The 24,380-nt window shown below is 38.2% G+C and overlaps 1 protein-coding gene across 14 annotated transcripts in view; it reads right to left on the reverse strand.

The window, feature by feature from the left end:
- Positions 1-23,691, reverse strand: part of NRXN1 (neurexin 1) — a 1,086,089-nt gene extending 1,062,398 nt beyond the window's left edge. For 3 of the 14 annotated variants that reach the window (XM_081833535.1, XM_081833540.1, XM_081833531.1), the window contains exons 1-2: positions 22,601-23,370; positions 18,122-19,786 (exon numbers count right to left, since the gene is read on the reverse strand). In XM_081833535.1, coding sequence (XP_081689661.1) covers positions 18,122-18,893 — 772 coding nt within the window. In that variant the 5' untranslated portion in view covers positions 18,894-19,786; positions 22,601-23,370. Of the gene's footprint in view, positions 1-18,121; positions 19,787-22,600 lie in introns of all 14 variants that reach the window. The other 11 variants (XM_081833537.1, XM_081833541.1, XM_081833534.1 and 8 more) reach the window with 7 other exon arrangements.
- Positions 23,692-24,380: the final 689 nt, after the last annotated feature.

Raw genomic sequence — 24,380 nt, forward strand, 5'->3', positions numbered from 1 at the left:
AAGTCAAACTAAGTTACCTGGAAATTGTTAAGGGTGTAGGAAAAGTATGAATACATAGTTAACCACTATGCACTTAAGAGCATATTTTACCTATATCCTTTTTGTGTGTTTTACATATTATTCTCTTTTTTTATGTTTATGGAATTACTGACACCTGAGAGTTCTGAAAGGAGAAAAGAGTAATACTGTTAAATAAACATTTTCACAGAATGCATTTTTACATAAGTCTTCATTTCTTAAACTCGGTAAATTCTCAGATAAAATGTCATAAAATATATTTAACTAAAATGTGAACAAATCCTTAGAATAGTAGTCTGCAGAGGTTAGAAAAAAATTTTCTGAGATATTTCCTTCTTTTCAATATTTGTCATCTTAGTAGGTACATCGTTTGAATGTTTTATGATGAAAAATAAGCCAAAATATCAAGGAAAAAAAATCACAGAGTGATAAAGCCTTAAAAGAGAAAGAAACACTAGAAAAAATAATTACTCTTTCACAGAGTGGAAGGAAAAAACAAAATCAGGAATATTTAATGATTAGATGAAGAAAATAAGAGTCAAAAACAAGGGACTCTATATGTATGTTGAGGTTTGCCTATAGTCTTCCTGTAAAGTCTTTGGAAACCATATCTAGAGGTTTCTTCTTGATCGTTGCCAGCAATACATCATTTAGTTGGGAAATACATTCATCCATACATAAAAGAGATGAGGAATAAAGAAAAATATGAAAGTCAAATTGGCTAAAACCAAATTCCAAATAAAAGAAATACTCTCAAAATATAAGAGGATCTCAAACGCTATATGGTCTCCAAAAAGAGGAGGTTGACTCTTGATCATTTGTATATATGACTCCACAGGACCTACACAAGCTATTCTAAAGCTGTGAGTGGTGACCGTGGAGACACAAGACACAGAGGAGAAAGCGTGGGGTTGTAGAAGCCTATGGGGTTTGAAGCCTATGTTCAGATTCTCTCCTTGCTGCTTAGACACTGTTTTTGCTAAATGCAAAACAAAAATAATAAATCTAGTTGTAAGGGTGAAAATTAAATGGGATAACATACATAAAATTGACAATACCAGTATATAATAGACAATCAGTAAATATCAATCCCTTCCTCCTCTCACACATCGCTACTCAAGGCATTTAAAAAATACATTAATTTTACTTGATATACCACATAATTTTAAATTGTGTATAAAGATCATCAGTAAATACTAAAAGTCATCAAAATAATGATAATTTCTCAACGAAGTATTTTAACTCTTTATAAGTGGTCACGGTCACAAAACATTTTGTTAGACTTTTTTAAAACGTGTACTTGGATATTTATATTTTTCAAGAGATTTGCCTTTAATTTAATAACAATATTAGGATTTTTTGTGGAGGTAAATCACATTATTGTTTTAACTTTAGTTTGTGTTTGTGTTTTTGTTTTAACTGGGAAAATCAGAGATAGACAGTGAAAGGAAACCAATGTCCAATAAGGCATAGCTAGTTGGTGGGAAGGCAAAAAAAAATGCAATCCACCAATTAATCATTCTACCAAGTATCTTTAGTTCCTATTGAAATCATGATTGGTAAATAACCTGGATATCTGAATAAATTCTTGCCACTTAATTCCAATCTTGCTCTGAATAATTTCAAGGAGGTGATCCATAAAGGCCAGATCTAAGTAGAAATTATGACTAATGGAAAGATCTAAGTCTTTCCTCTACAGGCTTTTAGCATTTTCTATAGAAATTTAGTTGCACGGGGCGCCTGGGTGGCTCAGTCATTAAGCGTCTGCCTTCAGCTCAGGTCATGGTCCCAGGGTCCTGGGATCAAGCCCCTCATCGGGCTCCCTGCTCCGCGGGAAGCCTGCTTCTCCCTCTCCCACTCCCCCTGCTTGTGTTCCTCTCTTGCTGTGTCTCTCTCTGTCAAATAAATGAATAAAATCTTTAAAAAAAAAAAAAAAGAAATTTAGTTGCACAAGCACCTGAATAGCCTGTGTGGTTGGCTCATGCCAGCTAAATCTTTGAGGAAGAGGTAAAAGACCCATTTTGGGTTAGATATGAAAAACTTTATGCAACAAATGCATATTTGGAAGCTGCAAAATGAGCATGCAAATCAATTTATATGCATGGGTGAATGCATATAGATGAGCTATTTTCAAAGTATAGGCATCCTGGTGTAGCATAAGATATCTGTACAAAAGGAATGGGAAGGAGGTGAATTGCTCAGCTTACTCATCCATTTACAATTTTCAATGGAAAATTGCATTGTCAGTTTCCATTATGCCTGCACAAATTTAGACAAATTAAAGACTCAACTAAGTAATTATTGATAACATACACATGTATGAAGTAAAGCAGGAAAGCCTTGTCAGTCATTTGGAACTTCTCAGATGTTTCTAGAAGTTCCATTAGGAAGAGAAAATATTACAAGAATGATAATACACTTGACTATGAAGCCAATTTGAGACACAGCACTGACTTATTCAGCCATCTCTCAAGTTTTGTTTTGGAGAAAGTGAGGGCAGGGGGAGATACTGTAAATGGAACATTAACAGAAATCACTCTGCTGAGAAGAAATATTACATCTGCTTCCAGACCCTGCACCTTATTAGGACCCCTCTGTTAAGTGCCAGGAGAATGATCATACAGCCTGACAAATACGTACAAGTTAAATAAGTAAATAAATAAATAATCAATCAATCATTCAATCTTTGGAATTATATAGGATTTAAATGCTGTAATTCTCTCTTTTATGATATTCTTCCAGAATATATCCTGAAAGGTTAATGTCATATTTTGTTCTGACAACATGAACATTCTGTTTTTATTTCTATAACAGAATGTTCAATCTAAAGTGATAATACAAATCCTTGGTAAGTCATATAGTGAGTCTGATCTTCTGAAATGGACTATTAGTTTGACATTTCAAAATCTTATTGAAAATCCCTCAAGATGGAGAGTCACCAACATCCTTCGTTAATCTAATTTTAGTACTTGCAAATATATTTATCTTACAGCAATTCAGATTTTTTTTTCTTTCCTCCCTCTGTGAAGACAATGAAACATCTGATCTTTACAAGTTATTTACTTTTTTTACATAAAAACATACATATATATGTATATATACAATCCTATTGTATGTGTACTATACATACATGTGTGTATATTTGCAATTTGATTGTGTTTACGAAACAATATATTTTAACATATTTCATCCTAGTTTATATAGACATATCTCATTTATATTATGCTGTGAGGCATTATATATGGGTCTACCAATGTTTAGTTAGCTAATTACATGTTAATTAATAGTTGAGTTGATTCCACTTATTTGTTTTCACCATTACAGACAACGGCAATATGTATCAGCAATAATACATTTCTGAGACTTGTTCAGGTCGTTCTGTTAAAAAAATTCCTACAAGGGGAACTGTCGTGTTAAAAGATACACACATTTAAAATTGTCATAGCTACTGTTAAATTGCTCCTAAAAACAGCTGTAGTAACTCACACTCCAACCAAAGATGTACAAGAGCATAAGAATGCTTGTAATTACCACATCTCTGTCAACACTGTGTACAATCGTGCTCTTTAATTTCAATCAGCTAAGCAAGAAATAATAACCTCATTTTAATTTATTTTGCTTTACTTACTAAGATCAAGCCTCTTTTCTTATACATATTGGCTTACTGTATTTCTCTTTTAAAGAACTGCTTATTTGTTTTCTCTGACCATTATCTTTAATATTTTCTTCTTAAAATCTTGAACTTAATTAAATTTACTAACATTTATTGAGCTCCTACTATGGGCTAGTCTGCTGGCTCTTACTTATATAATAGAGTAATAAAAGGGAGTATGAATGCTCTCCCCGGGGACTTAGAATCACATGAAGAAATATGGTGGGGTGTTAAATAACTATAATAAAATGTGTTGAGTGCAATACTATATGAACAAAGATCTGCACAAAGCCAACATTTGCTCTGCAGGAGGGCCAGGGAAGAACGTCAGGGAGAATTTCAGAAAGATCTTTTAGATGAGTCAAGAATGATGGGTAGAATTTCACTCAGGGTGGAGAGAAGGCTTTTGGTCCAGAGAGAATAGCACTAGAAAGGGCTCCAAGACATGTAAATGCAATCATTATTCATAATACAAATAATGTTGGCTTAGGTCACAAGGTTTCTGTTGGGAGAAAATGGTAAGAAATGAGACTGGAAAGATCAGACACGGATTTTAAAAAGTGCTTGCTTGCCATTCTTAAGAATGTGTGCTTTCTCCTTAATCCTTAAGCCAAAGGAGAAATACTATTTTTAAAGGATCATCCCAATAGTAGAGAAGAATGGCTTTGGGTGGGGAAATGAGGAGTAGTGCTTGGGATTAGGAAAAGTGGTAAAAATTGTAACAACAATCCTGATGGGTGAACAGGAAAGGCTGAAACAGTGTATCAGTAGAATCCAGTGAACTTGGTCACTGAGAGCACATGACTATATCTGCTCACACCTGTGACAGCATTTATTGCTTTCATGCAACAAATTCATGCAATCAGGCATGTATCTGCCAGCCTGCTCCACTAGAACGTGACTTCCTTCCCTTTGAATTCTTAGACCAGTGGTGAGGCAAAACATAGTATTTCACCAAAAGATAAAATAACAAGTTTCCCTTGTTCAGTTTATGCCCAAACAAGTATTTGTTAATTTGATGCTTTTTCTACCTATCCTCTATAACTATCTAATGACTCACCACGAACTGTTTTCTTGTGATATGGAAAAATCCAGTGATTGGAGTAATCTGAAATTATGGTAACCTAATTGAAAGTGTGAACAATCCATTAACTATAATTTTTAAAAGGATCCACATGTTTGTCACTCTTTATAGGCACACCACCATATGTGGGTTTTTCAAAAGTAAGGCTCATTTTTACTACAACTGAGGATATCACTAAATGGTACACATGCGCACCCTATTATAGGTCTTCGTACATTTTGATTGATAGTAAGTTTTTTTAATTTATTGTTATGTTAATCACAAGATCATATTTTTGATCCCTGAATATTTTATACCTGTATTTAGGTTTCAACACTTTCATTTGTGCTTCCAAATTTTGTCTTCGAGAGCACTGAGAACACAGACGGGAACAACTACTACATAGGTGCTAAGGTCTCATGGTGTGTAGAACAGCTTTAGTAAGTGGTTTGGGAATGATGAATGGGCAAAAAACATAGGACTCAAAGATGAGACTAGATTTCTGGTTTGTGTAACCCGTTGTACTGAGAAACCATACACATTACAGAGTACCCATGAATAAGGTTTTTTAATGTTGTGGTTATTTTGGTTTTATTTTCTTTGTTTTGTTTTTAAATAAAAAATTATTTTCAACCTTCTCATCCCATTTTCCTCCAGGAAGAATTCACACCAGTGCCAAAACCCCTTCCGTCCAAAGCTATGTTTCCCAGAGAAAGAGCAACTGACACAGAATAGAAAAGGACAGATACAGGAGGGCATCACGTGGCTATGCTGCCCAAACTTGGGCAGCAGGGCAGGAGCGCCACACCTGGTGGGGGTGGGTTCAGCTTGGGGAGGAAACCCTAGAGAAGGCACAATGAACAAGCAGAAGTGTGAACTGAGTTCAGACACAGGCAGAGGCTGTAACTGGAGCTCAAACACATTCAAGGAAACATGAAACTGGGGCAGTCCATTGTGTAAAGAGGACGACAAGGGCAGCTGGCTCAAGGCAAACACAAATATGTGGGTAAAGAACTTGCCCAGAGTGCATTCCAGAGACACCTATGTGCAGCAACAGCAAGTTAAGGCAACTGGGAAGTAATTCATGAACTAAGTTCTCTTGTGGCAGTTGATGCCATATTTTATCCAAATGCACCTGTGAATTATAACTTCAGATACTTTTTAAAGTAGTTATTTCTGTTTGCTTGCTTTTTTTTTCCCCGCCAGTGGATAATTTGGGCTTATTTTTTTGTGGGGGGAGGATTGTTTGGGGCTATTTCCATCTCACATTTGAGAAATTTGTGTGTTAAATGTTTTCCCAAAAGTTTGATTATTTACATAACTGATATAAGAGCTGAAAATGTATTCTGAAGGCCATTTAGTCCAAGCCTCTGACCAGAAAAAGGGAAATCCTAAGCAATTTAAAACTGGCAGTTGTGTATCTAAGCTATTATTAAGGATCTCCAGGAATAGAGATTCACCCATCACTTCTGCTAGCCTGCTCTCACATTTATACTAGAATTACAAGCAAATGCTGTCTTCTCTTTCCTTAGGCCTAAATCAACACACTCTTGTTCAAATCCATTTCCACTGCGTAGTCCTCTGTGGACGAGACAACCGCTGCCAGTTCTCTTTAGTCCAAATTCTTTTTTCTGTTTGTCAACTCATATTTTTCTGGCCTACTTTTCTTGCTAACAAATGCAATGCTATCAAGACTTTTCCCTTTACACAACTCTAGACTGCCTGATCTACAGACACTAGTAAGAGGCAGGTTTTTTTTAAATTGCCAAATAACCACCACCTACTAAGGACTTTAGAAAGCCTCTGCCCAAGATATATATATATATACATATCTTGATATTTTCAAGATATAATGGGAAATTAGTAAGCCAGATAGGAGCAAAAGGAAAGGTTAGGGAGTCACTGAAAGTGCAGCATGTGATGAACGGAGGGGAGGGCTGTCCCAGGTCTGAGGAACTAAGCATTGGGAGAGCATTAATGAGGGGAGGAAGCAGTGAGTAGCATAAATAAAGCAGGTGGCTATTAGGGCAAGGAGGCTGAATGTCAGATCAGTTTCACAGAAGGGGGATCTAAAACACTTTTAGTTCAGTGAAGACAGCACTCTTTCTCTTAAGCAGATAAAGATAATTCAAGGGGATATTGACTATATGAATTTTATTTCCACTGAGGACATAACAAGAAGAAATTAATTTATGTCAGCAGAGAAAGGATTTTCATTAAATTTAAAGAAGAAATTCTGCCCAGGAAAAGTTATTAAACGTTTAGATGGAATACTGAGAGGGAGAGAAAATGAAATTGCATTAGTTTATACAGGCACTGTTTAGACACAGGGCAGATTCTCGTACGTGAAAGAGAGTGCGGAGGATGTACATTCAGTTATTATTAAAAAAGAAGGAACTGCAAGTTCAGGGCACGTCCTCAGGAGGTCTCAAAGCCTTGGTATGAATGCCAGCTTTGCAGTTTCCCAGGATGTGAACTGAGTAATTTTAAAAATCTCTCTGTGCCTCAGTTTTCTCAGCTGTAAATTGGGGGAAATCACACCCACTTTATAGGGTTGTGGGAGGATTAAATGAATTAGTATGTATAAAGAGCTTAAAATAGTGCCTGGCACAGGGTATGAGTTATGCAGGGTTTTGCTATTGCTGTTCCTGTTGTTAGTAGGACAAAGTCCAATGACATACTGTCAGAACCTAGTAAAGAATGATTCTATTTTATGTGACTAAAATTTTAGATGATAATGTATTTGTCCTGTCTTTTTCTTCCTCCTAGCTCTCCAGTGCAGTCTTAGGGCTAGAAGTCAAGAAATTCATGTTCTAGTCCCCTCTTCCACTAACCAGGTGTGTGATTTTTCTTATTTTAATCCACCAGTTCTTAGTGTTCTGGTTGTTTCAAATTCTGTTCTCTCTCTCTCTCAATTTACCTTCTCCAGCACTCATTTTCTCCCCCAATCATCTTCTTTTCTCCTAATTCCTGTTCTTCTTTCAGTCTTCAGCCTCATTTTCTCAATTATTACACATCTTAAGCTCCACAGCTTCCCTGAGGCCTCATCATCCTTCCATCCTCCATCCCTTGTGGGCGGAAGACACTACAGGATTGTATATTTGGCCCCAATCCAAATCTTTATTGCTTCTATTGAGGATGAAACACAGCATTTTCTGTGTCATACAAATAAGGACTTTGTCCAGGATGGATAACATCTTGGGTCTAGGGGAAGAGGAGGTGCCCATCATTCTTTATTTCTAATGACCTCTGGGAAAGCGCATAGCTCTCAGCTAACAGTCATAGAGGAGTGCCATTCCCAGATGAAGAATTACTCTAATTCTTGAAGCTCTACCTCTCCCTGTGTTTTTACGAAGGAAATCAATGTCGAGAGTAGAAGAGTAAACAATGGATGAAATTCAAGTGAAAAAAAAAATCAGCAACAATAAAAAAACAACTTTAAATGTTATTTGAAGCCAAAAAATAGAAACTGTGATAGAAACAGAAAAGCCATATTATTTTAATTCTACCATTCTAATCTAAACAAAGGTTGAAGTGGCCAGAGGAAGAGAAAATTAATGATGTATGCATCCAAAAATTCTTATATAATGATAGAAACTGACCATCAAGGCATGTTCTGAAACTTACACATGATTCCTTTAAATATTAAAAACTAAAATTCTTATAGATACTCCAACTACTCTGGTAAAAGAAATTTGGGAGCTATTTTTTTTTTTTTTTACCTAAATCCCTCTTTCAAAATATCCCTGTGGTGGTTGGCTTATTTTGAATGCACTGGGAGCTCATTAAATAAGTTTAACCCCCTGGTTTTCTTACGGATAAAAGTTTTTAAATGTCATTATTAATATTAGCCTAATTTTTTCCATGTGTTTGAATGTAATTATGTCTCATTCCAATAAATAGTTAAATAATAACTATAATTATTTAATAATGATAGTTAAAGTGCCATCAAAGCAAATTACTCTTGGTAACTGTCAGAACAATCTTAGAGCAAGACTTAATATGGTTAGATTTTCATATAACCCCCAGGAAGAGTTAGGATGTTGTCAATCAATAATATGAAAATGGTACTTTGTAGAAACTTCAAAATCTCGAATCCCATGCCTGATCACGGAAGGTCATTTGTCTTACTATAAGCATAGACTTTTTAGGTTTCTAAGGTCTTGTGTAGAAAAAAATATATATTACATAGACTATTTTAAATCAAAGACATTATATTTTAATGACATGTTTCACCAATGTATTTGTGAAGATTTTATTTTAACATGATTTCAAGGACTTTAAAAAAATCCTTCTCTGCTTCTATTATATAATTTTCTTATATATGTCATATTTTTGTATATATCTCTGTGCTTATACACATACACACAATCATTTATATATGAGAAGTACATGTTTTCACCACTTTAAAAATCTTAGTACTCTATGCCACAGGAAGTTGACCCAATCTTTAAAATAGGGGTTCATAAAAGTATTGTCTTAAACATTTACTTGTGCATTTGGATCATGAAGTACAGTATATTACTTCCTATTTTTACAATGTTTTCAGTTGTATAAATTTAGTCCCTTATGCTTCATATGTAACAATTTTAAATAAATAATCCCATTATTTGCTGGAAAAAAAAATCAGTGCTGCATTCAGATAAGGAGTCTAAGCTGAAAAGGAGTATCTTCCCTATGGCAGCGATTCCCCTTAATTATAGGGAAATATCATTACTTAGAAGAAAAACATGAGTCTTTAATTTCCCTGCCTCTGCTGGGCTGGGGCAGTTCATCCTGCTGAATCCAGCAATGTCTGAGTAACACTTAAACTTAGCTGGTTCCACGTACAACACCCGGTCTTGTTAGGTCACCCACAACAGCAGCTCCTAAACTGTGATCAGTGTTGTTTCTGTTATGGAATGTCATCCACACAGAATTCATTATGTCTATAATTAAATGTAGAAAGCCCCGCCTGATGTTAGGGTGCTCATGGAGCAACTGTTCTTCTTGGCAGCCCCTCCTCTAACTTTTGGACCACGAGGTCCCTCCTGGGGACCAACCTAAGAAAGTGCCATTTGGAGTCACACTGGTTCCTGTAATGTGGCGTCAGTGTATTTCTAATTACAGTCCAGACATTTTTGAGCACAAGTTACTAGACAAGAGTCCAGGTCAGCACTTTGGCTTGCCAGGTCAGACTTGTTCTCCTCCCACTTCTTTCCAATAATAGCATATCATATATACCAGAAAGAGCTTAGGGAATACATCTTTTTAACTCTAAGAACCGCTCTTGAATTCAGTTTTAGGCAATGTGCTGGGAAGCCAAACTCATCCAAAAAGAGACACTACCTTCTCATTATATAATTTCAATTAAGTGTCCAGTGTACCATCATCTAAACCTTCAGCAGAACCATGTTCTAATTCAGCAAGTTTAAGTGTCTACTTATGTGATGGGGATAGATCTTTGTACTTGTCCTATATCACCATGGACTTTGATAATTTCAATAATGTTATCTCCCAGACTCTAAAGTGGATGTAAATTCTGTGTTGCTTGTTTTGTGAAAACTAAGTATTTTCACTCAGGAGATTAAGAACTGTAATTCTTCAGATGCAATATACTAGGGCTTTACTTCTAGTTACATTAAAGTAAAATCAACCCTTTAAGCATAATATTAATAGAAGGTCAACAAAAGCAGCAAATAAGCAAGTGTTATAGAAACAAAGTGCAATGCATTCTGACAAGCTATTCTGTTTCTTTATCATCACGACATTAGGAAATGGCACTAAATGTAAGGGTCTGCCACAATCTTCAATTCTGAAGGCTTTATTATAAGTCAGCCATTCATATCAGCAGCAAGCTGACAACTCAAGAACAAATTCCCAGCATCCACTAGCTGTTTATTAAGTGAAACACACATGTCATATAATGGACAGAGTTGCCTGCTGGGGCAATGGACACACCTGGGCTCAGATTTCAGCTCTGCCATTGAGCTATGGGACTTTTGGCAAGGCAGCTTTTCTAATCCACAATTTTCTCCTCTGTAAAATGGGAATTTTATAAAACCTATCAAGTAGGATGTTATAGAAACAAATAAGGCTAAGACGGACAAAGCATACTGTACAATGCTTTTCACTCAGTAAGCACTAAATGATAATTATAATAACTTATGATTCTAAACAGAATAATTTCAAATTGTATTCAAACACAAAAGATGCTTATGGCACCAAGAAAGGAGGGACATCTAGTGCACCTTTTGAAATAATTTTATGCCTAATATTTTGGGGGGGAGAAATCACGTATATTTGTAGATTTAGAGAATATTATGAGAGTTATGGTTAGACTGGTAATTTTTTTTCCAATATCCCAACACTCATTCAAATTATTGAGCTCTTACAACATACTCATCATTCAATCACTTAAAATTCCAGTAACTGAATCATCCTAATTGGAAAACTTACATTGCTTGAATGTGTTGGTAGGACTTTAGTTCAATAGTTGCAAATTTTATCTGTGTTATCTCTATTTTATCTATGTGTTATCTCTATTACAAAAGGCACAAGAAATTGGAAACAAATTAAAAGGTGTACCGGTGTTTAAAACAGAATACTCCCCTTACCCTTAAAATTTACTCATATATACATATACTTGCTCTCTAGAATGTTACAAATATTTGACTCTTTTGCCTACTATTTTAAAGTACAGATTTCCATTAAGAATTCCTTCATAAAGTGCATTTTCATATGTATTTAGGGTATGAATATGTACACACTACATGTATTCATTGAGCATCATTCTTTTATAATCTGAAGGATTTTTTTTAAAGTAGAGCATATATAAAGTATCTTATGTGTAGATACTTATGTATAGATACTTTATGTATGTAAATCTTTAGTGTATATACAGTTCAGTGAATCTTTACAAATATATATACCCATATAAACATCACCCAGATCATGTGAAAGGTTCCACAGTGCCCTCTACTAGTCAATACCACTAAAAGGTAACCCCATTCTGAACTTTATCATCATAGATCAGTTGTATCTGTTTTGAACTTCATATAAATAGAATCATGTAATATGCACTCATTTAGCTGCTGCCTTATTTATTTCATTTGTTCAGATTTTACAAAGAAAGAACAAGGTAACAAATGCCCTCTTTACTCAGGTTGTCTGTACCAAGGTATCACTGTGTAATAAGAAAACTCTAACAAATCTTATATATACTATTGGATATAAATGATATAAACTTCATCTAAAATGACCCCAACATAGATTTATAGAAACATGTTTAACATTTCCACTATTAACATTTACAACACTTTAGAGCCATCTACCCTGCTGCCATTAGATATTTCTTTCCAAAGTTCATGTTTTTCTGGGAGTTTACCCCTATTAACTACTCATAATCTGAAATAGGTTAGCAGAAGTTCACAATATATTAGTTGCCTGATTATGTGTTTCTCAATTTACAAACTCGAAAACTGAAATACAGAACATTAGTGATCTTACTCTACTTTTAACAGTGATTTAGAGGCAACGCCACATCTGGAATTTAGTTGTTCAAACACCTTACCACATTCTGTTTACACACATTGTGTAAATAACATGGCAAGAAAAGAATCTGAGAGAGCACTGCACCCATTCCCATGTTCCAGTAGAAACACATGGAATCTATGCTTAAGAGAAGAAAACAAAACAAAACCAACAAAAAAAAGCCATGCAATTTCTGAAGAGCTCTGATACAAGTAACCAAAAAACTTTTTTTTCCCCAAAACCTAAGTGGGACATTTTAAGACTTACTATTTAGCAAAGACCAAGAAATTTACCAAGTCCTGTGTTTTGAGTAATGGAAAAGGGACTGAGCCATAAAATTATACATAAGTGCACAAGAAAAAAGTATATGAGGTTTGCATAATATTGTTTTGTACAACAAACTCCAAACTTTTAGAATATGTGCTCAAGTGAGCATGAACTCAAAACTTTTAGAATGCAAAAATGATTTATTCTGAATTATATCAAATACACGTGTGCACTTATCAAAAAAAGTTTGCAAAGAAAGTTCAAACAGCAGCTTTATATCTCCAGAATAAAACAAAGCATAAGTATCTATGATACTTAATTTTCAGTGAATATTTATAGGAGTTAACCCTGCATGCAGTGTGGCCACCAAATGTTTATTGAGAAAAGAATACAGAATGTGGTCAGTGACTGTTTTTCAGGAACCAGTGTAGCTCAGGGTGCTGATTCTCACAATACAGCTAAGAATAACATAAATATTATATAGTATTAGTCCTTTCTTATTTTTTTATCAGTTTATTATCACATTTCATCTAAAGGTATCCAAAACTGGAACATGATTTCACTGGCATATATGTAAATTTATGCTAAAAACATGATCTGTTTATAATAACTATAGGAATGTCTTAAGCTTTTAAAGCTCGAATTTTTACCTAGCTTCTCTGCAGATACATGTAAATAACTTTAACTTATAGGAGAGCCTCAAAGACAAATCATAAATAGGACAGGTCCATTAGATATCTCTATCTACACACTGGAATAAATACAGTAAGCATCACTATTTAAGTATAGGATTGAGATGAATACATGTATTAGTTTATATGGAGGGTGATAGTTTTTACAAATGCTTTTGTGTTAAAGGCTTTCTTAATAAAAATTATCAAATAGAATAAAAAATTAAGTACCTACGTAATATTTTTCTTTATTGCAGCAGTTAAAATATCGAAAGCCTAGACTCAATCAACCAATATATACTGTCACAAGAAAGGCATGTTGAGCAAGGTTCTTGAAGGATACAACATAGAATGACATTCATTGCCAATGGGCTCAAGAAGCCTATAGATTTGCTAGGCTTATCTGAGGAAACCACATGATAATCCACAGAAAGGGTTCTGATACATTTTACAGATGGAACCAAGTGTTCCTAACAATGAATGGCCTTAGATTTCTATATATAACCAACCTCACAAAGATTCTAAGTTCCTTAAAGAATCTTGTTTTTCGCTATGTTCCCCTCGTTCAGTCTACAGCTTACAGTGGGTGCTTAAACTAATTCTGTTGACTGACAGAAATTAATGTTTTCTCTTTTACTCTGGCCCCCTATCAATGTGTTCCCTACACAGTAGCCAGAGTGACATTTTTGAAATATAAATTTGATAATGGCTCCCTCCTCCCCGCCTTCCACACTAAACTCCTTCCATTATTTTTCCATCACTTTTACCATAAAGATTCAAATCCTTGATATGGTCTAGAAGGCCCCAAAAGACCTGGCCCTACTCCTCTATGAGCTCCATACTCAAGGGTCTTCTCTCAGTTGCTTGAATATGCCAGGACACTCCTACACCAGGCTTTTGTACCTAGTATTTCTCCTCTGCATTTACATGGTTAACTCCTCATCTCTCAGATTTTAAACCTCAATCTTCAGGGAAACCTTTTTTGATTAGGTTAGTTCACACTATTTTAAGTTCTCACAATACCATGTATCTGTCCTTCAGAATACATACCACCATTTTAAGTTTCCATTTATTTTTAAATAACTATGTCTCCTCATTGGAATGCAAGGTCTAGCAAGGTAGGAACTCTTTCTGAGAGTTTACTCACCATTTTTTTTACCTGAGCCTGCTACTCGGACACATACAAAGCATTCAATCAGTATTTGTTGAATAAAAAATAAATGTAGAAATGACTAAGTGAATATGGTTCTTTATCTGGTCACATTAGTAAAGTCATAGAAAGCATGGGCTTTGTTAAGTGACATCTATCACACTACCATGTTTAGTAATATTTAGTAATTAGCCATTGTAAGGGTATGTGTTTATGGCCATTTACATAGAGAAAGTAAATAAAAGTGGCACTCCAGAGTCTAGTATGAAATTTTAATATAAGTGACCCTAAAATGCATGAAACCTGGATATCATTTTTAAAAGTATAACTTCCCTTCTCATTGATCAGCCTTTTATTCTCATTTTTAAGCTGGACAGCCATGGAATTCACTAATTCTTTTAAGCTGCTAAGAAACTATTAGTCCTCTTCAGTAGAAACTTATTAAATAATAATGGTCCTGGGGCACTTAGATGAGTATGATTCACTGAAAAAGCTATGTACCTCATAAGCATCCATCATTCAGGAAAGATGACATTCTTGGATACTGAAGTTCTGAGGCTCATTTTCAGGGTCAAAGAACTTAAGTGATACATAGGTTAGTCCTATTCCATCAGCCATTTATACATAATTTTTTTCTCTTGAATAATGCCTGAACCTGAAAAAATATCCATACTCGTAAAATGGAAATCTTATTCAGCGGGAAAAGATAATACAGGGCTCGAGAATGAGAGTGCCTGCACTTTTGTGTGAGCTCTGCCACTAACCTGGTCATGACACATAACCTTTCTTGTGTTCTACTGCCATCACTACATAAATAAACAAACAAATAAATAAATAAATAAAACTTGCTAGGCTTGAATAAATTACAGTAAGGATGAAACTGAGCTCATTAAATAAAAATATTCTAGAAAACCATAGATGCAGAAGTTGTTGCAAGACATTCTGGGCCAGAAAAATAAATAGAGAAAGAATATGATTATTGTCTTTTTTAGTAGTTCTTACTGTATTTTTAATATGAAGGCAACTAAATAATATTAGACTTTATTAAGTTAAAAAAGAAATTGTGGTTAGAACTAGATGTAATTTGAATCTTGTTTAATGTTTGCTGTTAATTTTTTTTCCTAAATTTTCTCTAATGAATGTGGATTTGTTTTTAAATTAGTTTTTAAAAAGAATGTGACATTCAGTGTAAATACTGGCTAGAGGCAGGGCTCTGCTCATACTTCATCTGAATAGAAACCATCTATCCCGGGCCATCAATACATGATTGGTGTTGGGAGAGGCATCCATTCTCAATTATTTAACAGTCACTTGACACATATGAAATAGAGAAAATACAGAAACTGGAGCCCATCCTTCTGGGCAGATCGACTCTGCCTTTATCACTCCATCTCCCATTTCTGTGATAATCAAAAGAATCCAGCCTTTTGTTTTCCTTTCATGACTAGTGATGATCTTTGCACTTCGTTTTCAGATCAAATTTTCAAAACGAATCAATGCTCCAGAACCATCCTGATGGATTTTCTTTTCTGAATTGAATTACCTTAAGCATCAGGTACTATATTGTTCAATTATGTATCTTGGTAATTCCAAATTCTTCCTCTTATGGAAAGAGCCTATCCACTGGCAAAATAAAATGCATTTCAGAAACATCTAATTCTGCTTCTCTGCAACATATTACTTTTGCCATGCTTTCTCCACTCTTAAGTGTTCCTGATTATGCATGATCCCTGGATCCCTACATTTAAAATGCACAAGAAAATAAAAATTTTAATTTAAAACACCCTCCCACACAGAACAAGCTGTCATTGTGTCATATTTGTTTCCTAATTTAAGGAAGGAAGTTATATCTCATGTGTCCTTCATTAAATTGTCTGCTCTGTATTTTAAAGTGGCATTGGGATACGTAGAGCAATTTTTCCCATAAAATAATGTTCATTTTTAAAAATGTATTTCTATTAATCAGTGCAGAGGTATGGAGCTCCAAATTATAATATAGCAAATCATCATATGTACCTGATATTTCATTCAAGATTTACAATTAAATTAGATATGGGAGAGGAAAAACATGTCCTGTTTTATTCTGGTAAAACCTAACTATAAAGCCTGGTACTAAATCCATGGAAATTTACTGGCCAAGCTGAAGTGTAGTACAGGCCATGGAAGACAGTCTTCTATAATTACTTAAGCCAAAACATAATGAAAACAAAAACCTTCATGAAGGGAGAGAATAATAAAATAACCCTTTACTTTTTTTCCATAAACCCATAAAGGCTACAGAACTCTTCTTTCCCTCTGACCAGCTTTTTTCTTCCTAACAAACTCCCTTTGCTATTTAAACAATTACAAATTTTATCAAGTCTTCATTTCTCTTCAAGTCAGATGAGAGAGAACTGCCAAGTCTAATAAGATTTACAAGGGCTAGTTCCTCTCAGCAGTGTCAGCAAAAAAAAAAAAAAAGGAGACATTATACAATAAAATTCAGCCACACATTGAGCTTTTGTCCTCACAGCTTTCAAAATCAGATTTAATAATTCATCTTTTAAAAAATATTTGCAGCTGTAAATGTCATTTATCCTGTGCTGTCTTGATTTGACCCATACGCTATCTACTTTAAACCCTGACACCTCTCCGCTCAGCCACAGATCCATGCCTCATCTTTTTCATATCAGTCACTTTCTGCTCATAGGCTTTTCGGTATTTATACAATATTTTTCCTTGGTCATTGTCATGTAGCAATATTGGAGACACATGAATCACTGAATTTTATTTATTAAGGGGAGAAAATAAAACTTAGGTATGATTTTTTTTTCATTCCACACTTTCAATCCTTAAAAACAACAGAAATTACAGGTTAGCCTCCACTACTCAGATAAATATCATTAGCTAAATGTACTCAGAAAAATCTCTTGCAATCCTTCATATGCATCCCCTGTTTATTAGCCTACAGAAGATTCCCAGTCCAACAACGTCTAAATTTCTGTGTTCTTTATCTTCCCAAGACATTTGCTAATTAAGAAATATGTTATTTAATCTCTAACATTTCTAAATATTAGCTGACCTGTCTTCCACTTCAAGAAATCACAGAAAAATCACATAATTTTTCCTAAACTGACAAATGTTGGACTTGGACATAACCACAGAAAATAACATTAATTCCAAGAACCCTTCTCCTTCTAATCCCATGGCCCCCTTTTTCCACAACCAGGAGCAGGACTTTATACTTTATTTATAAAAGGCAAAGCAGTTCCTATGAATCCTGTTCCCCTTCTGTCCTTTACCACGAATAACAAACGTGGAGATTCTCAACCATAGCGAACCTCTCCCGCACTTCCTTCTTCACCAAATGTGTGCCCAATCTTCTAGATGCTTGTCTGCATCTTAGGGGAAACATCTGTGTATTTTACAGACTTAGAGGTGGTAGAGGAAAGCACAGCGGTTATTCAGGCGGGCCATGGCCCAATGAAGTTAGGGAGCAGCCTGACAAAGAACCCGAGGAATCTGAAGAGGAGAGGTCATTCTACTCGCCACTTGGAAGTAAGCGGAGTTGGCACCAAGGGTTCCCAGGAGAAAACTGAACCTGGAAATGGTGCTGCCCAACCATGAAGAGGAGCTGTGGGAGGTGATAAGGCAGAGACGCCACAAACAGGTCTTCCCCTTGAAACTGGCTGAAACACACTGTCCAGAGAAGGAAGACCCCATGCACCAGCCGGCCCCGCCTGCCTCGCCCTGCCTCCCCGCGCCCTGCCCAGGCCGAGGCGCCCGGTGAGTCAGGCGTCGGGCCTTACCTTGGCTGCAGTCCTTGCCGCGGAAGCCGGTTCGCGAGCAGTCGCACACCGCCTGGTCGTCCACCACGGAGCACACGCCTCCGTTGAGGCACACCCCGCCCTCGCCCTCCTCACCCGCCTCGCACGGGCTCCCCCCACCGCTATTGGGCTGCTCGTCGTCCAGCTTCACCTCGCCGCTGTCCACAGGCAGGGCGTGGGAGGAGTTGACCCTCACGTCGCGAATCCACCCTTTAAAGGGCTCTCGCTCCCTCACAGAGGCCAGCGTCAGCTTGAGCGCCGCAGCGCGCAGTTCCGGGGGCAGCCCCCCCACGAAGAGGCCGCTGAACACCGTCATGTCCCTGCGCTTCGACTTGACCTCCACCCACTTGGCCTCCACCTGGTCGATGAAGAGCGTGGTGTTGCGGAACTGCCGGCGGATACGCACGTTGTGCCATGCGCCGTCGTTGACCGGCGTGTCAGCCAGGAGCGTGGCGGGCTCCGCGCAGAAGATGGAGAAGCTGAGCTGCAGGCGGCCGCCGCGCGTCAGAATGAGCTCCAGGAAGTCGCAGAAGCCCTCGTCGTCGAAGTAGAGCACTAGGCCGCGGGCGCTGCGCGTCTTGAGCTGGAAGCTCATCTCGCTCTCGCAGCAGGCGTTCCACTTGGGGAAGCGCGTCCACTGGCCCTCAGCGCCCGGGAACTCCAGCCCGCTGCCCAGCTCTGCCCAGCAGCCCAGGAGCAGCAGCGAGAGGCACAGGAGAAAGCAGCCCCCGCGCTGGAGAAGCGCCGTCCCCATGCTCGGGGCTGGGGTGCGGCGGGGGGGTGCCGGGGCCGACAGGGTCAAAATGGTCCTGGACACCGTGGTGTAGAAATAAGGGTCCGGAAACAAGTAGGGTAAAGGGATGGGCAGGAGGGGGAGGGATGCACCCTCCTTTATCTAGCTCTTTTTTTCTTCTTCTTCTTCCAGCAACCCCTCCCTCTCTCCCGATAGTCCCCTCCCAACTGGAAAACGTAGACCCCAGTGGTACAGGGCAGCAGCAGATCTTCCAGACCAAAGGGAGGATACACTTTGGAAGCAACGTTCTGGAAAAGGCGTTAACAGAAGGTCAAGGGAAGTCACTTATCCATTTGAGTCCGATGACCTAGTTCAAGGGCATCAGTGGTGTCAAGAGATGCTTCACTCCTCAAATACTATTTTCTGCCAGGTACCATCAGTGGTACCGGGCAAAAGCGAAGCAGATAGAGTCTGTTCAGAATACTTTTCAGGGAAGTACAAGAAAGCCAGCAATGAACCAGGATCCTTGGATACCTCAAGTGTTTCTCCTCCAGATGTGGTGTCCCAAACCGGAAGGAAGAGACAGGTTCCTTGCCTCTTTACGGCACCACTTAACCCCTGAGTAGCTTCAAAGGCCTGCTTCTTGTCATATCATGGACTTCCTGAACCACTGTAGCCAACGCAGAATTCCTTATGCATGGCCTCACAGGATGGATTTTACTTCTCTTTTTCCCCTCCCCAACAGTAGGGTTCGAACCCAGAAGCTGTGGAATAGCCAGAAGCTGTTAGATGTCACAACAGCTCCTCTTCTTTCCTCTCTCCCTCTGCAAGGCCAAGCTAAGATGCCAGCATATCAATTGGTTGTGTGTTGGTGATGCATTTTGGTTTTGTCTTTTTATAAGGACCCAGAAAATCTGCAGAGAATTAAAATAAAAATTAAGTTCTAAAATCATTTATAGTATCATATAAATCATTATTCAGCTCAGAAACCAGGTGCATAACTAGAGCTGTTAGGAAGCCAGAGTTAACCTTACTGGAAAGGGCTTATTTATCCTGATCTATCAAGGAAGACCTAATATCTCCTAATAGTTAATATTGCACTTTTACAATCAGTCATTACACCCTTGCAGTTTATTATAACTGTTAATAGGTAGCCCTCTCAGAATTTTATAGAGATATGCTTATGGTTATCTTTTACTTTTTCTGAGAAAGTTTAATTTTTTAAAATATGAAAAGTGGAGGAAAAAGGCCCTTTTAAGGACTTCTACTTATCATGTGTACTGATAACATGGACAATAAAAATACAACCTAGTCAAATCTCAGTTAATACAGATTTTACAAGACCAGTGCTCTAACCCCTGAGCTATGGAGCCCAGTTAATACAGATTTTAAAACAGGCAAAGCAGATCAAACTGTGACTGGAAGCTGCTGGCTTGGATTTGTCTAGCATTCTTACCATTTTATGGTTTTCAGAGAAAAAATATCGATAGTTTCTTGGGAACCTCTTTTAAATTTCAAACAAGTATTTTCCTCCTTTTATTAAAGGAATAATCTGTTATAGGAGAAGACATCTAACTGGAGTCCTATCTATTTGGGGCAGCATTTATGTCTCAATTGCCATAATATTAATTCCTCTAAAGATGGGTAAAGTATTTGATATTTTGCCAAACAGTGTAATGATCTTAACTCCTCTTCAAGTCCTTTATCTGGATGTCAGCTCTTAGAATTTGTGTGGTCAGAACAGCAGTTGGCATGTGTGTCACCTTAGCTGCTAAGATTCCAGAATGCTAGAATATAAAATCATATCTTTGAATCACTCACTATAAAATCACCTCTTTATTTAACCCTAATCTGGCAGGTTCCTGAAATAGTACAGAAATCATAAGTAGTGAGTTGTTTTTAAGTTGTTTTTTTTTGTTTGTTTGTTTTTTTACCAAAAACATTACTCTCACATTTTGACCAAAAAAAAAAAAAATCACAAATGGTTCATCTGGTCATGTCAAGCAAACACATGCATTTCCCTCAGCATTTCCCACTATACCACATCCCCCTCCCCTGCACGCACATACACAACATGCACACACATTTATTGCCTGGACACAGAAGCTCACTATCCAATTAACACTTTTTTTTTCCCCTACAAGCTGAAACTAGCAGTAATTTATGGCACCGCATTGTGCTGCTCCTCCTCCATGGAGGGAGCTGAGAGCATTTCTCTTCAGTACAGAGCAATCCCTACAGGTGTCAGCTGAGAGCCACCACCAAGCTAGGGGATCCCACTTCAAGTTCCTCCCCAGATGAAATTGATGACTGCTTCTCTCTTTTTCAACACACACACAACACAACACATACACATGCATACACATTGCCCAGTAGAAATAAAACAGAAATAAAAATCTCAGTTGCTTATTTATTATGGCTGATACATTCCACACCATCAGCAATCATCAGCCATATCTTGTCTACCTCTGTGCCAAGCCCAAGAAAGGTGCTCTTAAAAATCATCCTAAGATAGCGTATTATTCAATAAACTCTCAATATACTCTCATTTTTAAGTGGACTCGGGCATCTGACAATTTTTCAGTCATTTGCAAAATAAATCTGGAATTTTAAGATCAAGAGTAGTGCTTTGAAACCATCCAGAAGCTTATGTGTTAGAAAACCTTTGTGTGTTTGTGTGTGTGTGTGTGTCTCAATTGGAGCTAATTATTTTATTAATTAATATTACATGGATCACAAAACCTTTCTTCACCCCTCTCTCCTGCCCTCCTCCACTAATGCATACCTTGACAATTTTTTTAAGGGATATAGAGTGGGGAGAACACATATATATTCAGGGGAGGTCAACTGACTCTCCCAGTTCTTAGAGGAAGCTCATTGTGTGTGTGAGAGTATCTGTATTTATATGGAGAAAGGATTCTCTCTCTAGGTGCCGGAAAAACCTGGTGAATTCACAAATTAGAGGATGAAATAAAAGGATCTGAAAAACAACCTTACTGCAGCCAAAGGAAGAAGCGCTCTAATTCAAAAGCAGACTAACAGCCTCATTAATCTTTTCTTTCATTTCTAGAATCAAATTCATTCCCAAGCCACTGGAAGGATCGATACAGTATGCTGATCCGCTGCAGTTGCATTTATTTTAATATGTTTATAACACACATACACATATGCACACATATCTTTCCATGCATCCTTCAATATATACCATTGCAAAGAACCTGAAATCTTTGGGATAATTTTGAGAAGTGCTTTTCCCCCCTCGCTTTTGCAAAGTCCCTCAATACCAATGCACACCCAAATTCTCCCTGGCTTTCCCGCCCAGTATCTAAGCTCCATCTCTAATACCAGTGCAGTTTCTTGGAGCCTGGAGTCAACTGCACAAATTAAGGATAGGCACAGCATGGGGCTGATGGGGAAGGGAAATAAAGATGTAGATACAGATATATTTTATTGCTTTGGTTTCTAACTTCTCTGTTTTCTTTCTTTTGCTAATAAATCACTGCATTCAGCCTTTAAGTTACTACCTCAGTTCCACCATCTCATCTACTTGCCATCTATTTAAAAATCTTCAAGCAAAACAACGAAGATCTATACTCCTCCACCCTCCCACCACCCATCCTTCCTTGTGCATTTGTGGCAGATTCTGGCTCAGTTACTAGGGGGAAATATATCCTTCTCCAGGTTGCCTCGCCCCATCCCCTCCCCCAACCCAAATTGAGCTTCTTTACCTGCCCGGTTATTCCCCTTAGCTCGACCCAGAGCCTGAAGCATGCATCGGTCAAAGCGAATTTCCTGAGGTCTGTGGATAAGGCGACTGCCGCTGCCTTTTCAGAGGCGTCAGGCTTGAGCGTCTATCTCCAGGAGTGCGGGAGGGGAAAACAGGCAACGGAGGGGAGCAGGAGGAGGAGGAAGAGAGGCAAAGAGCTGGGAAGGAGGAGGCGGTGGTAGAGCCTGAGAAGGCTGGGTTACGTGACGCCGGGTGCTGTCCTTCTGAAAGAGAAGGGCGGAGCTGAGCTCTCCGCAGTACCATGGAGAGCGGCGGGCCGTCCTCAGGCGGGGATACTGGTGGGTTCGGCCCGCGGGCACAGCCCCTCCAGGTCGGGATGCTGCGGAGCGAGGTGTTTATACCTTTGCTTCGTCCCTTTGCAGGGGAAGCCCGATCCTGGAGGCGGGGACCTGCCGCAAGAGCTTCTAACTTGTCACCACCCACCCTCCCCCGAAAGACAGAGAGAACCAGAGAACCACGTAGCCTACTGAGCATGCCCAGGCCCCTGCTAGACCCACGGAAACCTGTGTGGAGATTCCACTTCTCCGGGATTTAGTCGTGATTGGGCGAGGGTACCTGAAAGGGTGCCAGGGAAGAGTTTGGCAGCTAAAAGGAAGGGGGCAAGGAGTTAGTGATTAAGATGAGCTCGGGTTTTACTTGCGCGCTTTGGTCTCCTGTTTGGACCCCTTGAAAAGCTGCAGCTTTTCGAGGAACGCAGGGACAGGCAAGATTCACACAGTCGCTGGCATTCCCCCAGATCCAACGTCCCTGCCCCACCCCTTACTGTGGTCCTAGCCTGAGTGATCTCTGCAAACCTTCACGATCTGCCTAGGCTGTGCCAAGAAGACGTAAGAAGGACCTACCGGGCTAACGCGCCAACTTGCAGACCAGACTCAAGTCTGTCTGACAGGGTGCTTTCTGCGACAGCCTCTTGTCTTCCCCCAGTTTTCCGTGCTCTGCCTTGGCCACGGACATTCTGAGCTGAACCAAGTTCTCTACCTGTTTAAGTCTTCTCTCCGTCTCCTCCTTTCTTTTGCAGCTGGTAAAACCTGGAGGAAGTGAAACTCCATGCGAAGCTCTAACCAAATCACTGGGCATGCCCAGTAGGCATTGCTGGGTTTGGTGACAAAGGAGTTAACTCTCAGGAAGCTTACAGAATAGGTGGTAGAAAAGTCCGAAGTGTGTGGCTTTAAATTACAGTTTGAGTGCTATGGACATTTAAATTCCTAACCCTATTATATTCCTACACTGGGTTAGTTTTAGAGCAGAAACAGCAGACATATTTATTTCAACACCACAACCCTAACAGCTCCAGCCTCAAATGCTATAGGATAAGACTATTTTCTCCCTCTAGGCCCTATAAAGCAAGACTGTAAGAAACAGACAAATTCAGGAGTACTGAAATAATATACATTCCACATGCAATATTCTTTTCCTTCCAAAGAAACCATAACTCATTCCTATGATAAGCGTATTTATACTTTCACTATCTTTGTAAAAGAGTCTAAATAACGTGAAGGCAGGAACCACAAGTTTTATTATTTTTATTGCCCTTAAAAAGGTAGTGTGTCATGTAATTAAGTGTGTGGGAACTAGAATCAGGTTGCCTGGGCTTGAATTCCATATCTGCCATTATTAGCTGTGACCTTAGGTAAGATGCTTAACCTTACAATGCCTCAGTCACCTCATCTGTAAAATGGATATATTAATAGCTCCTATATCTGTTTGATGTTGTGAAGATC

The sequence above is a fragment of the Leptonychotes weddellii genome, chromosome 10, assembly GCF_054177405.1.
Source record: "Leptonychotes weddellii isolate Sample4059 chromosome 10, ASM5417740v2, whole genome shotgun sequence".
NCBI lineage: Eukaryota > Metazoa > Chordata > Mammalia > Carnivora > Phocidae > Leptonychotes > Leptonychotes weddellii.